Source organism: Puntigrus tetrazona, chromosome 23, assembly GCF_018831695.1.
Source record: "Puntigrus tetrazona isolate hp1 chromosome 23, ASM1883169v1, whole genome shotgun sequence".
In the NCBI taxonomy this organism is placed as follows: domain Eukaryota; kingdom Metazoa; phylum Chordata; class Actinopteri; order Cypriniformes; family Cyprinidae; genus Puntigrus; species Puntigrus tetrazona.
Genome location: NC_056721.1, coordinates 14598346 through 14614649, shown reverse-complemented (window position 1 = coordinate 14614649; position 16304 = coordinate 14598346). Strand labels below are relative to the sequence as shown.

The 16304-nt window shown below is 37.5% G+C and overlaps 2 protein-coding genes across 4 annotated transcripts in view; both read right to left on the bottom strand.

The window, feature by feature from the left end:
* pkig (protein kinase (cAMP-dependent, catalytic) inhibitor gamma) overlaps window positions 1–10641 on the bottom strand; it is a 19723-nt gene extending 9082 nt beyond the window's left edge. The window contains exons 1-2 of one of the 2 annotated variants that reach the window (XM_043224566.1): window positions 10489–10641; window positions 10223–10392 (exon numbers count right to left, since the gene is read on the bottom strand). The gene's annotated coding sequence lies outside the window, so the exon portion shown is untranslated. Of the gene's footprint in view, window positions 1–6546; window positions 6723–10222; window positions 10393–10488 lie in introns of those variants that run through there. The other variant, XM_043224567.1, reaches the window with a different exon arrangement.
* Window positions 10642–10996: 355 nt separating this feature from the next.
* Window positions 10997–14495, bottom strand: ttpal (tocopherol (alpha) transfer protein-like). 2 transcript variants are annotated; one of them, XM_043224023.1, is made up of 5 exons: window positions 14437–14495; window positions 13353–13797; window positions 12498–12691; window positions 12311–12421; window positions 10997–12220 (listed from the first exon to the last, which is right to left on the bottom strand). In XM_043224023.1, the coding sequence occupies exons 2-5, from the start codon at window positions 13792–13794 to the stop codon at window positions 11942–11944; spliced, it is 1026 nt and encodes a 341-aa protein (XP_043079958.1). In that variant the 5' UTR covers window positions 13795–13797; window positions 14437–14495; the 3' UTR covers window positions 10997–11941. The 2 variants fall into 2 exon arrangements, with proteins under 2 accessions (XP_043079958.1, XP_043079957.1); XM_043224022.1 differs by lacking the exon at window positions 14437–14495 and adding an exon at window positions 14342–14423.
* Between the last annotated feature and the right edge of the window lie 1809 nt (window positions 14496–16304).

The following is a 16304-nucleotide window of genomic DNA, read 5'->3' as shown; positions in this document are numbered from 1 at the left end:
CAATTACATGCATGGTTTAAATACTTTTTGCTCATAACTGCTTGGCTTCCTCCATCAGTCCCTGGCTTGAAAGTGCATGTGGCCACTCCAAGCAAACCGTTCAGTCAATAAAGAGCCTTTTCCGTAGAGGCCCGGAACTGGATGGTGAAGATGGGACCCTTGGGACAAAAGCCCTTACTCCTCAGCAGCAGGAGATGAACCGTAAAAGCAAGTTCACTCTAGACACTTGATCTTCACCCAGATCACCTGTGGACTGAAAGGCCGCCAGTGGATCCCGTTTTCAGCTATTGCATCAAACTAATCTCATTAAACCCGCTGTAACATGAGCGCGGTCAATAACGGTCTCAGAGAGGATGAAAATGTTTCTTTGTCCTCCGTGTCACTATGAAGCTCTAATCATATAATGGCACAGTACAGTTGTGGGAGCCTTTTATTGCAGCCATGAATGCAGTGTGAATCAGTACACCTGCAAAGCAAATAGGTTTCATTTATAGACCTCCATCCTCGCGGCTGTCGACTGATGAATGCGAGATCTTCTGTACAGAGTTTAACGGGAGCTCATACTGATATTACGAACAAAGGCTTGGGAGCCCAGCAGTGGATACAAGTCTACTGCTACAATTCTGCTGGGACCCTCTGTGCCTCTGAGCATAATGAAAACATATTATCTTGTGGTGGTTGCAATATGCCCAAACAAACAGCCTCAAATGAAGTAATTTAACATTGGCCAAAGGAATAAACCTGCATTTAAAAAAAAAAAAATGCAGAGGAATTTGCCAAAAAGCCCTTCAGAATAAGCACAAATTAAAGTAATTTTTTTTGGTTTATCGCTGATTTTCTGAGTCTCTGATTTTCAGTGTGCGCTCAGACTATCGGACCCTACAGTGTACAAACATTAACACACATTTGGAGGACAATATTTATAAATAATAAACAAATAAAATCTATAAATATGATCTCCACTGTTGAAATTCATATTGAATTGGTCAAACAAACTAATAAATGAGCAAATGAACAAACTAACAAATTAATTAACTGAATGAAAAAAAGTTAACAACTGACCAAATTACTGGAAAAAAAGCTAATGACAAAAGAAACATGAAAAACCAAATAAATTAAACAAATGAATGAATGAATGAAACAATGGCTAAACTGATAAATTAAACAACAGTAATAAAAATAATGAATGAGTTTTCATTGAATGAAAACAATGAAAAGCAAACTAATAATAATAATAATCTACTCTGTAAACAAATGGATGGATAAAAACAAATCTCACATGAATTAATAAACTACAGAATAAACAGCTGAAAACAAACAAAAGCACATAATTAATCAGACAAGTGAAAATGAACATGAACAAAAAAAAAAATCAGAATCAGAAATTAAACAAATTACTGATTACAGCCTCTCAAAATACATTTTTGGCACCCTGTAAAATCATATAGACCTACCACCACAAGATGTACATGAAAGAAACATGTCAACCAGACTAAAATATTTCAATAATATTTCTGCTAGCATTTGTTTCCTTCTTATGGCAAAACAAAACAAGTTTGTGTGTAGAAATGGCAACCTCCTTTTCATATTTCCATTAGACAGACATGCACACACTGCTGACTGCAGGAATTTCAGGCCTCTTAACAGGGATTTTAAGATGAAGGGGTCTGCTGATACTACATTTAAAGCTCCTGTTTTTGGCAAGAGAACAAAGTTTATAATAGCTCCCAAGGAATGAAGTAAGCTTGAAAATGCCTCACATTCTGTCTTTATCAGGGAAGAATTTCTGGACACAGCAGAGCTGCATCTAATCAAGTTGAATAGACTCCAGCCTGTCTAAAGAAGCAAGCACATTTAGCTGCTCTTTAGATAAGTGCACCAGCTCTAGCACTCCCCTGTTTACTCAGAAGAGCCACAGCTCAACCAACACACACTTTGTGTTCACATGACGTAAGTGACTGCCCATTCAAGAAGGGGGGGTTGGCATTGGTAAATCCCACAATTCAAAGTTCATTTGCTGTCGTAGATATCCTTCCTCCTTTTGAAGGGCGTTGCTTTGTGTGTCCACATCTATTTTTTTTTCCTCAAGCAACATCAAAAGAGCCACTGACCGAATTTCCTCACTGGATATATTGTTGAGGACCAAGAACGGTCACCTTCTTCCACCGACCAAGCATTTTGAGCTATCATGACTTTTTAAATGCCAACTTCACAGTCCCCAAGCACTTCAGCTGCACTTTCACCGCCTCTTATCAGCATACTGTAACATTTCACGGCCCTTGTTCAGCATCCCCTGGGAAAGGTTATGAGCCCACCGCGAGGAAACTTTGCTGGTGCATTACACATCCGCCTAACCTAAAATATGTCAAGAAGGAATCTTCACATTCTTTCAAAGCACAAACCAACACTAAAGCAAAATAGCGGTAAATCAAGAACAAGTCATTAAGAAAAGAAAAGGAAACAAACCAAAAAAAGATGATCAAAAATAAAAATTAATTTCAAGATATTCTCAGTCATCAATCCATACAAATACAGAAACAATTAACTTGTTTTATGCTTATTGAATGTTGAAAATGTCTCTATTATGTGAAGGCATCACGCCACAGGACTAAAGTCAACAAGAACATAAATAGCCCCACACTGACTTTACAAATCTGAATAATAGTAGGAGGTTAACTCACATCGGGTTCTCGATTAGCACAATTTTTAAGGATACACAAGAGATAATTTAGACACAACGTAAAGAAAAAAAATACCTTTATTTCTACTGACCATCATGACAACTACCCATATAATTCAAATATTATGAGAGGTGTAGGACTCCATTTTAGAATTCTGTTACAGAATACATCAGATGTCCAAAATCCTATAAGCAGCTTTTTGAGGCCAAACACAGATTGCATGTAAAACAAAATAGCTCTGAAATGTGTGATGGGCATATTGGTCATGGAGGTGGCATGAACACTGTGGAAAGCAAGAAGAGAATCTGCCAGGCCGGCAGTCATGCTACTTGTGGATGAGATTGCGGTGTCACCCACACGTGACTCAGTCTCATCCATCCTCCTCTAATACCCAACGGGAACGGCGCCACTTTCTCCATGAGGATTTTTACAGAGGATCAAGACCAGAATTGCAAAGCTAATGCAGAACGTTTGCGGTCAGGCGAAAAGAGGAAGTTTTTCCTCATGTCATCGAGACCCTTTCAGCTCCCTGGGCACTGAGCGAAGAGCTGCTACTTTACTATCAAAAGATTTTCAAAGCCACTAAGAAGCAATTAACTGAAGATTTGGAAGCGATAGCCGAATCGAGATTAAAGCCATTTTCTTGCACTGATGTCAGGAGGCTTTTAGTTCACAGCGCCCTTTAACCAAGCGTGTATTCGGTGTTATTTCATGAAACAAAGTGTTAGCATTTTAAAAAGGCTCGGGGAGATGAAGGTGTGCGACCGCCGCCTCTTTACTAATGCAGGAGTCGATGGGCTTCATTTCCCTGTGTGCCCTATCAGCCCTTTTGATATCAGAGCAAATATTAAATAATAATGAGGACACTGCGGGGAGACCGAGTCAAATGTTAGGGCAGTTCGAGCCCGCTGAACTTTAGAGTCGACACACAAGGACACAAATCCATCTTTAATAATTGCACAGCATCAACATCCAACACGGCCTCAACATTATTTGCCTGGCGCAGGTGGACGCCTCAAATGTATTTGTCTCATTATTGAAATAAAACACCAACATTCAGACTTCGCGAAGATAAAGAGCAGTTGCGGTTCGTCTTCCTTTCTTACTTCAAATACAATTAATATCTATAATAGGCAGCGTACCAACTCGAACTCTTCTGAAAGCGCACAGCTATTCTCCTTAATGAAAGCACAGGAGAGTTTCACTTTGAAATGTTCAGAGGGCAGAAAGGAAAAGGTCTCAATTAAGCAATCATTTTTCTGTCTGCTAAAGGGTTTCCTTTTAGACCGCTTTAGAGGAAGCAAAACTCCTATGCGTCCCTGAAAGATGGCATATACTTTTGCTACAGTTATGATGACATGCGAGCCCACATGATACAGTCTGCAGTCAACCGTCACAGTCAATCACCCGGGCAGAAAATAAGCGTCTGCTGAGAGAGTGAGAGAGTTGAAATCACTGTCTGAGCCAAGAGCATCAGATGCCTGAATCAATCCACTGTTTATTTGGCGGCGTAATCACCACTTATTGTTTTTATCTGCCACTTTCCCCAATTAAATTCGCAGCATGGAGGCGAGAGAGGGAGGGAGCGTGCTAAAAGAGTTTAGGATTTCCCCATGAATCACACATCAGACCATGACAAGAGTGACTGAAGGGAGGAATCTTTGCTGAGTCACGAACAGGTGGTGTCGTTCAGAAGACGACAGCGGGAGTTTGTTTGACTGGGAATGTGGGAAAAGGATTAAAAATGGAAAGTTCTTCCAAAAATTCTCTCATTATTTACTCATTCTCAAGTCAATTAAATCTCTTCTGTGAAAAACAAATGGAGGACATCTTTAGCATGGTTCAAGCTCAGTTTGTACTTTTGTGGTTTTCATGAATCTTCTGACCAACTGTGGTTTAACAAATTGGAACACCCATGTATATTCAAATCGTATTAATAAGATTTAATAGGTACTGCGGAAGGGGAAATTTTCAGTGCCTTCTTTCCAGTCTGTTTGGTCTCAAACAATGCTGCTGGCTTAAAATATAGTGCATTAGAAGTGGGCTACGGTTTATAAATGGGAAAAAACGTCAGGCACTGTACAAGAGTAATCTCTTTTAAATTGTTCCTAAAATTTAATGATCTGAGGTTTACAGCATTTTTATGCACATACAAGCTCTTTGCCCACAAACAGTCAAAAGGTCACACGCCTCCTGAAAATAATCACGCTGCTCTGAAAATGAATGGTTTGCACACAAATTACAGTACCTATCCAAACCAAATGCCACACGCTGAAATATGCTCACCATCATCTGTACCCTGCTATTACATTCTGCACAAACAGTAGCATACAGACAATGTCAAAGATAAACAAGATCCTCAAATGTAAAGAAACAAACAAATTATTTCTCTCGCAAGACCAAAGTTTTCACAAAAAAAAAAACAAAAAAAAAAAAAAACACACACATTTAAAAATCTATGTTCTGTCATTATTTACTCACACACACATTGTAACCCATAAGGCTACATTATTTTTTACAACAAAAAGTGAAAGTAATAGTTACATTATATTTTTAAGAATTTACAAAGGTTTTTGCCATATACATTTACATTAAGACCTTTCGCAAACAAAAAAAATGTAAAAGAAAGCAAAAAAACATTGAATTCCACGTCTTCTAAAGTAAAAATAATCTAATGTCTAAGATGTCTTATATTTGACATTTTGAGGCAAGTTACTTTTTTTTTACTTTTTATTTGACCACTGCAGCAGGGATTCTTAGTATTATCAGACAGCAACTGTTACTTTAAAGAAAAAATTCATGTGAAAGTCTTTAAAAACACTCGCATATACGCATACATGGAAGATAAACACATACTGAATTTGAATGGCATGAGGGCAAATAAATAATGACAGAAAGTTCATTTTTGGCTCAACTATCCCTCTAAAGGGCAGGATATTGTTTTTTTTGACGGGACCTTGTTACACACATCCACTTCTGCTCTTGCATTAAACAACACATGGCCTTAACAGGAAGCAGGTGGGACGTCTGTCCTTGTCGTTTATGTCCTTCTCCTGCACCCGAGGTCTGACTGCGAGAGAGACAGAGGAGGATACACAGAACCAGAAACACTGTACAAGTGAGCATCTGGTGTGCAGACAGACACGAACTGAATACAGATATATGTTTTTATGCTTGATCTGAAAGTTCAACCAAATGTTGCACTGATTGGACCCCACTGACTTCCAGTGCCTGGACAAAAACGCTTCTTCCAAATATCTTCTATAGAAGAAGGTCACACGGTTTTGGAATAACATGAGGGTGAGTACATGATGACGGTTTTCATGTTTGTGTCTATAATATAAATCTACAGAAATTGACACATAACCTAACAGCTTTTCAATGTCAATGACAAGTGTCCGTTGAAAAGTCAACCTCAGGTTTTGTGGGAAGATTTGTCCTCACTGACAGCCTATATAATATAAATGGAAACAGAAAATACTCTTCAAACAAAGTGCAGCCATATTGCAAAACTGTATTTGCAGGCCCAACAAAACACTAGGATGTAAACTGAACATCCTTGTGGTAAAACACCTCTAGTTATAATCCATATTATTCTATGATAATTTTACCATTTAGTCACACGCAGCCAAGACCTTCCACCCAGTGCCCACAGCCACTAAACCCAGACAGCAATTAAAAAGAAACATCCTGGACAAGCAAACAAAGCTAAACAGCTGTGAAGACTTAAAGACCACCTGTCACTGTACGTTTCCTCTTTTTGCTGCCCCATCCTTAACCCTTTTCTCACTTCCAATTATCAATACTTCAAGCTAACAACCATTATCCAAACTTACGGTCACAGTACACAGCTTCAATTACTTACCAAATGCACTCCGAACGCTAATGACATGGTGCTACAAAGCTCTCTGAGGACCTGCTGAATAAAGACGGTTTTATTTTAGTCCGCACGAGAAACAGAAAGCGGCGTCCTCTGATCCTAGCATTTATGAGAGAGCCTCCTCTCATTCTCTCTCTTTCTGTCTGCCTCTCTCCTTCTCTTTCTCCTTCCCATCTCTCTCTCTCTCTCTCTCTCTCCGCAGCGAACGGATCCCACACAGCTGCAACACGCCTCTCTCCCACAGATCAGGGAGGATGTGGGCGTAAAGTGATTTGATTTGCTCTGAGTTGTGAAGATAGGAAAACAACCCAAACATATCCTGAGAGAAGCTTTCAAATCTTGAATGACAGCCTAAATGAATCTGACCAACGGCTTTAGCCTGAGCCCGCGTAAGTACATGAAAGCCACACTGACCATGTTTATATGAACATGAAATTTCAGAATAATATCAGAATGTGGTCCTACGTCAATGATGCAAGCGCCACGTAAGCAGGTTGATCAGTCAATATTACAATTATTTGAGCCAAGTGAAATGCAACTTCATAAAGACAGATAAAATAAACAGGCTTAATAATAATAATAAATCATAATACAGTACTATTATAATTATTATTGCAAGCATATGCATTTCCAAAAAATAAATAGATGTGCTATAAACACAAAGAAGAAGACTGAGAAAGGACGAGACTAGTTCAAACATAAAGAGAAATTAATAAACAAACAGGCAAAAACACTGTAAGAGTCTCTTCACCAACATTTTGCAATTCAATGTGCTCCTGAGTGGTGTCAAGGACATGAATGAGAATTAATGAGTTGATTAAATTTTCAATTTATTTTTACTAATTCAGCAGAGCAAAAGGCCAGAACAAGCAATATCGTGAAACAAGAGCATGCATGAATACAGAAAACAGTACGTGTTTTTCAGAACAAAGTGTTGTAAACTAAAATATGGCAGATAACTAAAATGGATAAACTAAAAATAATAATAAACATAACAAAAAATACAATAAAATAAGTAAAAAATTGAAAACCGAAAATACAAAAATACAAGCTACTTCCAAATATGAAAAGGCTTAATTAGTATCTAAATAATGCTATACTACCATAAGACTGATAAAGAACTCCATTGAAAAAATAGGAGAACTGTGGATATAGATTCATATATTATTTCATATCATTTTAAATGTCGAATTCTGATTCACTCATCAACAGCTGTGTGACTTCCTGCAAGATATATTAAGCTGTATGTATTTAATTGTATTGATACTACAAAGCTGTAAATTGCATGTGCAATAATAATAACAATAATCCGAACAGCCCTCCCAGCAGGCTATAACTGAGTGGAGAATTGCTTTCCAGCAATAATGTTATAATATCAACAGCCTTGTTGATGAGGCCCTCAAGACACTGTAGCGCTGAAACTCAATCAAAGCACTTGTGCACACCAAATTATTTCAGGAGAACAAATGCGGTTTTGTGAAGCTTATGGATCAAAAGCTACCCGTGAAAGACCCCACAAATAGCCTCTGCTTTGAGCGGAGTAATTTATACATTTAAATTCATGCATCAACAAATGCAAGACTGGTAAGTAGCCTATTTACCACGCCGACTAGCAAAAAAAACCCATTCATCATCGTAAAAATAGAGATGAAAACAAATCGAAAACAAAAAATAACCACGAAAGCCCTCGTGATAGTGTGGCGTGATAATGGCTCAAGTGCTAATGCAAAACTCTTGCTGTAGACTGACCTGTACGTGCCATGCAAATAAACTTTTCACTTAAAGCAAAGAGCCACAAGAGCACTAACCAAAGTGAGTGCTGCCAGCAGAGGATAATGCTCCTGCTACATCACAATGATAAATGATAATAGTCACAACACATCTTTGAGTACCACTACCTGCCATTTTATCAACCTACTCTAGCAGAAGAAGCCAAGTGGATGATGACTTGCTGGAATAATCTCTTTTGACTCAGAGGTCCAAAACAGCAGTTGCTAGTGAAGTTGTTTGGCCATAGATAGAAAGTAGGACAACCAAGCTCATGAGAGCAGCAAAAGACACCAGCTGCACAGAACAAACTGACAGTTTAAGTCACATATCATAACGTTCATTACAACACCAATCTGCTTAACACAGCCCAGCGTCCATTCTACCATCAAATATTAACATCCACTCTACAAAATTAGCTTCAGACTAATCATCTGGATACATTTACGCAGCTCACGAGACTATGAAAAATTAAAAAGCCGATGACAAAGAAGTGACTGTTCGAGACGGTTTCGCTTTGGATTGTTCATTGTTGATGCGCAGCTCATCAAAACGCCTCACAGTGAATCAAGTTCATAATGTCTTTGGGGCCCAAGGGTCGCATGAATGTAGTGACCTAAACAACTGACTCCTCACGAGTCACAGAACTAAAAACAGACCGTCTTGCATATTAAATGCGCAGATGACACACACAACACACACACACACACACACACACACACACAAACACTGATTACATCTGACTTCTGTAATGTCTTTGGCACATCTTCAGGAGTGTGCTGCCAGAGCATTCGGTCATAATAAAAATTGCCATACACGATTAAGCCACTGAAAGTGGCGTAGCTGATGCCTTCATTGTAACTATATCACTGTTGAACTCATGGAAAATGTTCTTCCAAATCTCTCATGCCAATCCAAAACTATTTTGAAATACAGGAGACATTTTGAATATTCTCTCATCATTTATGCCCACCTATAAAGAGGTGTACTATAATTTCCAAGCTTCAAAGAGTACTCATAGTCATCTTAAAAGAAATCAATAGGAATCTAGTGGTTTAACCAAAGTCTTCTGAAGAGATGACCATTTTATATCATGAATAGATTTCATTTGGGCTTTTATTCAAATATAAACACTGATGAGCACATACATAAGCACATCAAACATACTTCATAGCTTGCTTGGAGAATCTACACGTCTTATTAATGCGAGGAAATATCTCTTTATCTTAAATCTGCATGTCTAAACTTGTCAAGACACCCCACCTCTTCCAAATAAGAGAGTATATAAGGGGTTTCGTCACGAAGGGACAGTTAAAAATGCAATGGATGTTTTCCAAAATGACATTCCCAGTCACTATTCACTTGTATTATATGGAAAAAGGAGTCATTTAAGGGGTGTCCACGGTTGTCAATTTCATATGTATCTCCAAACATCTCCTTTCATGCTCCACAGAATAAAGGCTGGAACAAAATGAGGGTAGGCAAGTTATCGGTCCCTTTAAGGTTCTTGAACGCTCACGGCTAAACGCTGCGTTTTGCCTATAAAAGCGCAAAACTTGGGAGAATTACTAGTAAACAGTTGCCAAGTAAAGAAAAACAACACAGACTATTTTATTAAACCAACACCAACTGCACATTTAGATTAGCGACTATCTTGCACAAACGCTGGAATTAAACCAAATAAGCCCTTACATCACTACTCCTCCTTCATATTTTAAAGTCTGATGCAAAGAAGCGTCACGAATCATCGATCCACAATATTCCTGTATATATCCAGCGGGATCACCCAAAAAGCAACGCGTCGGTGCGTTCTGTTACATTTGTAACGCTTGTTGTTTTACTAGAGAAACTATATCGGCAGTAATCATCCATCACCACCGTAACAAGCACTAACCTTGATCCGCTTCACTTTCTTCCACTTGTTACTACGCCATACGCCATTTACTCTTGGTCGGGATTCCCCTTTATTTCCTAAAGCTCGTCCCGCATTCCACAGTCCGATTCAATGGATTTTACTTGATCTTTTCGGAGATCCCCGGTCACATCCGACGCTCCACTGACAGTCTATTGAACACAATGAGAAAGAGGGATAGGGCTTTAAACAGCTGTTTCCAAAATGGAGTGATCCCACAGCCAATCACACTCCGTCTGCTCTCTTACCAATAACGGCACTTCGCTTTGTTCACGCGGAGCTGCTTTCGTGAAGAATGCGCGCTAAACAGCAACTTTGGATCATCTGCATCTTGAAACGTTTGTGTTTAGGACGATATATGAAGAGGAAGCAAGTTTCCAAGCTGCAGTACGCGGCCGCGAGCGTTGAATGCCCTCACGAAATTACCATGGTAACCAGTTTCCGCCAAAATCCCATTCCACGGCCATTGTTTTTTTATTATAAAATTTGGAAACTTAGCCACCACTGTCAGCAAAAATGAACAAAGTAAGCATTCTAATTCCTGAAAATCCCTTTATACTTTGAAGAAGATATTAATAGTACTGTATATTTTTTTCTGATTTTATTTTTTGTGCCGGTGAAGACATTTTCCAGCTATAGGAAGAAAGGAAGTGTGCGTGTGGATAAAGTTTCTTTCAGATGGAGAATGTCTCCATCTTCTGGTGAACTCCATACTGCACAGCACGTCTTCGGCCAATCAAAAATACGAGTCATTTCTTAACTTTGAAAATTATCATCTTTATTGACTGTTTCACAAAATATTGAAATAATAAGATATGTCTACAATACTGACTTTAAACATAAGGCTTAAAAATAAGGCATAAAATGTGCTCGGTAAGACAAAATAAATTAAACTACATCCCTTAAAGCTTGAATTAAAAGCAAAACAGTTATCCTTACAAGGTGTATACAACATTAAAGATTAATATTCATCTGAACAAATTTGGCAAATGGCAATATACAAACACACATTGTGAATTGGCCACTTAACTTTTAAAATACGTGTTGTTGAGATGTAAATGAGTAGCTAATTGACCTCAGCTTGATCTATGCTGTGCATGTCTAAGTTTATCATGTAACTTATAATGACAACGGTATTGTGTGTACAAAAATGTAACACACTCATGAACAGTAAAAGACATAAGGGAAACAATATTATAGAGCTGTCCACAAATTGGAAATAACCATGGTCATTATTTTGTACTGTGTAGGTTAAAATAATTTTTTTGCACTGAGGCTTTTATATGTAAAATTGCACATTGTTATTGCTTTGAATATCTCCAATGTGCTATCTACATCTATTTAATTTACCTTTATATATATATAATTTTCCCTTCACTGTAAATCAGAGCCAGCGATATTTGATTTGTGCCATAAAATAAGTGATGGAGTGCTGAGAATTACATTACACATTTAAATACTTACTGTAACAAATACAGACACAGACTAAAATCCTGGCTATGAGTATTCTGGAAATGAATTTAAATCAAGTTTTAAAACATATGGTTTAAGCCAAAGCAATTAGAATATATCCAGCATCTAAAAAAAAGCCATCTGTACCAGATATTTTAAATGGCCATACTCATCCGGTGACCGGTCAATACATAGTTGGTGACAGCTAAACAAATGTTTCAAAAGAAGCCGTTACACATCAGCAGGAGGTCAGTAACAATAATAAAGCTGGGAACGTAGATGTCTGAAGGAATCCTCTCCATGTGCGCCGGCCTGCTCTCCCTCGAACAGCATGGAGTCTGGCAGAACGACGCCCTCCAGAGGATCCGGCTGACAGAACTCCACCACAAACTCTTCCTCAGCCTCCAGCAGCGTTCTGGACCAGGCAGACATGTCAAGTCTTCCGGCCGCTCCTCCGTACTCTTGAGGCAGCACAGACTGAGGAATGACTCGATGGAGGGAGGCCAAGTCTGAGCCATGCAGGACATACTGTTGGGGTAAGACAAGGCCCTTGTTTCTAGTATCACTGTGCTAGAAACGTCTGTTTCTAAATACCAGTATAAGAAGTCGGTTACTTACCCTCTCTGCCATTTTCTCTTTCAAAAATGGCTTAATTATTGCAAAAATGCCCTTAAAGATACGTGGCTCGTTTATAATGTTTACAGCCTTTATTCTGATTGGGAAGCCATCCTGAAACACAAAAGAAGCAGTCAGAAATAAATGGCTCCATCATAAATAATCTGTGGGCTACTTTTGAATGTCCTACCTGAAGGATACCGACAACTTTCTTTGCCAAAAGCGGTCCTGGATTAGAGGCTTGAGAGAGGCCAACTCCTGTATAATCCACCAGGATAACAATTCCGTTCACTTGGGTTTCCTCAGGCTGAATCAGCTTCTCTAATGTCAAATAAATAGCCCGAATGTTGTCCACAAATGGGTAATCATTAGGCTTCCATTTACCTAAGAAAGCAAAAGACGAGAAAAATTGATTGTTGTAACCATCTTTTCATCTTAATTATATCGTGTTTGTGTGCACAGACAAAACATTTATAACAAAAAAACAACAATATTTGAAAAAAAAGAAAAGCAGCTTTCTATTTAAAGTTGAAGCACAGTTCCAAAAGGTTTTGGAGTATCATAATTCGATGCATTCATTTAAGGTCTAGCTGAAAAACCAGTTGTATAGAATCATAATATTCATAATATTCGTTTTAATAAGTAAACAACCTTTTAGTATAATTCTAAAAATGTCCACCTTCGGGTCTTGGTATTTCTGCTGCAAAATCTTTACTGATTTTTATGACATACAAATTACTTTTATGTTGTAACTTTATAAGATGAACATTTACTGGACACCTTAGGTTCACTGGAATATCCATACAGTATTTTTTTTGACAAATGATTTAGAATTTTATGTTTTGCACTGTGCAATGAAATGAAATGAAATTACATGTATATGCACTTATGTGAGTTTGCTATTCCATTATAATATCTCATTGATTCTGATTTTTATGTCTTATGTCAGGTTTCACATAGTTATTTTTTTATACATTAATCTAACCCAAAGATTTGGATTTCATGTCTGATTAGGTCTTGTTAAGGCAATAGGAAGAAACATTACCTGGTCGTAAACACAGTATGTATCGTCCGTGAGGATCTGGTCTGGGCAGGACAGTGAGAAAACCCAGATCTAGGACGTGCTTCACTGTGGAGGGCTTAAGGTCCTGAAACACCTCAGGCCAGGCTCTCCGACTGGCATGATAATTCAAGAGCAGTTGAAGAGCCCGGTCATAATCAAACTTTCTGGCCCTGAGGAAACGAAGCAAGAATGCATCGTCTAACCGTGTCCTCAGATTGGGGTGGTCTTTTAGTATCATATCTCGTAATGCCTGGACATCCCGGAGCCTCCATTCGGGCTTCTCCTGGAGCTCTTCACGTGCCTTGGCCACTAGTTCAGGAGTCAGGGTGCAGGCGTAGATGGGTGGGGGAGGAGCTGGGAAGCCTACACCTTCCACCGCTTCCTTTGGTGGGCCAAGATCAATGTGACCATTTTGGTCTGCCATGGGCTATTGAAATATATAGAACATATTCAAGTCTGATTAAATATAAAATAATGTAAATGACAAACATAGAGCAGTTTAAGGGCAATATTTAATAAAGTAAATGGACAATATATAGGTCACAGCACAACAGGTCACTTCAAACAAATGCGAGTGCATTTCTTTTATGCATTTTTGCAGTTTTAGCAATGAACAATTTTTGAACAATTTCAAAATAAGACAACACAGAAAACAGAAAAAAAATATATTGATTAAGCTTAAAAAAAATTTATTTTATTACTGAGTCATCTTACTTTAAGTTGGTATTATTTTCTACAGTATGTTTCTAAATACACCAATATCTTCAACGAGAAACAACTGTCGTTGGACTCATATGCTTAAACATTAACTGCACTATCATATGAATAAGAAAAAAACATTTAATGTCTGCTGTCAGAACCATAGCTAAATCGATCTGAAATCATCTTGGCGCTACTGTAGTGCTCATAAAACACAGTAAGAATACCACATATGAAAGCCACGTTTGGTATTTAAAATGCGGAATGATTACATTTATCCTTAATGCTTCAGTTTTTTCAACGTTTAAAGCCCGTTTCCCCTTAACGTACAACCGAAATTAAACAGGGAGTATAATAACTAACCTACCTAAGAATCCGCAATCAGTTCCGTATACAGGGTGAAGGCGTTCTCCCATTGGCCATTCTGTATCATGTGATGTATGACGAAAGACACATTTATTCCGCCTGTTTCCCTTAAAGCTGAAGCGTATAACTTTTTCGAAATAAAACCTCGAGATATTATGCAGGGGCGATTATAAACAATGAGCTTGCATATTGGTTTAAGGTCAAATTTGAAATTTCATTGTATGACGGCATTAAAACGCTGCTCGGAGCAGCATTGATTTAACCAATGGCGAGGGTTTAGAGGCGGGACTATGTTTTGTATTTGACCAATCGCAGCACACACAGCGAGTGTTCGGGCAGAGCCGTAGAGATGGCTCTGGTTCGGGGTAACAGGTAAAGTAAGGAGGTGCCCGTAAAGAGGTATTGGTTTAGTTAAGAACATAACTAGACTTTCGTATGCTGTTAATAGGCCACCTTGCTACATTCTGTCCAATTGAAGTACTGTAGGTGTTCGAAATAATTATATAAAATAGTTATATAAAATATGTTGAAGTAGGCTATATCTTGAACGCTACTTGACACCAGTTTTATTGGATTATAGATGTGATTAACGTGAGGTTCATTCAGTAAATGGCGCATCTGGTTATATCATTCTTGACAAAGATTTCTTAAGAGAAACTATCAGTAAAGGCGCCTGCTTTATGAATTGTTTTATTGTCTGTTATCAGTGTTGAGAAGCACACACCCCCAGCACTAAAATCCTTGACCATTCTCTGCCACGTACACTTACTTTTATCATGTTGTTTTGAAGCTGGTTTTACTGCTGGAGAGGATTATGAGCCCAAAAATGTCCTCTGATAAAATTTGGAAGAAAATGTTGTAGGCATGATCTCAATTTAGGTGTCTGCTAAATATATATTATATATATTATATATATTATATATATATATATATATATATATATATATATATATATATATATATATATATATATATATATATATATATATATATATATATTTAAATTTAATATTAAATATAAATTTATTTATTTATTTATTTACTTATTTTTACCTGATTTGTCCCTGAAACCTTTCCAAATCCAGACCAACAAAGAATTTTAGACTGGTTTAAGCTATATTTTATATGAAATTTTTATGTGTATATGAAAATAAAAAAACCACCCACTGAAATGGATGCTGTTTAACCTAAAGATAAGATCCAAAAAAGATAACTAGATATAAATGGAAAGAAACAACAGCACACTTTTATGTAAAAAATATAGCCTTGACATTTAATATCAGTTCACATTGTAAGTTTGAAATTACCCTTCTCTCTGAAGGCAGTAATTGGAAATTGACAGTAAATGACTAATATGTAAAACTATAAATGAGTGTGGCATTCTCTTACTGTGTGCATACATACACATCACTATATAGGTACAGTTAAGGGGTTGAACAGGAGACAAAAATGTTTTTTTTAATCCTATAATCATGACAGAATAGACTAAATCCATTTATGAAAAAAGGAAATCATTATATTTACATTTAAAGTATGGCACAAACAGAAAAATATGAAATGCACATACTCTTAGCATACATAAAATAATTACCAGCATTTTGGTAAATAACAATATTTCCAAGGCACAAAATGTTATGTATTCTATCAGGCTACTGTAAAAGTACTATAAGAGCCAGAAACAAGCTGTTAAAATACTGTACAATAAAACAAACATCTGATCACATTCAGGCCTGCTGTAACATTTATAGAATTCAAACTCTCCTTGAAAGGAGAATAAAACTTGCATAGCCTTTGTATATTATGGTCCTATCTGAATTTTTGAATTCTGTTGTGACTCCTTGGGTAGTATAAATATGGTTACTATATATA

Coding starts and splice junctions, on each gene's coding strand:
- ttpal (XM_043224023.1), bottom strand. CDS start 13,794: ATGGCAGACCAAAATGGTCACATTGATCTTGGCCCACCAAAGGAAGCG. Junction 12,692..13,352: donor CATACTGTGTTTACGACCAG/GTAATGTTTCTT, acceptor TTGCTTTCTTAG/GTAAATGGAAGCCTAATGAT. Junction 12,221..12,310: donor AAGAGAAAATGGCAGAGAGG/GTAAGTAACCGA, acceptor TTACCCCAACAG/TATGTCCTGCATGGCTCAGA.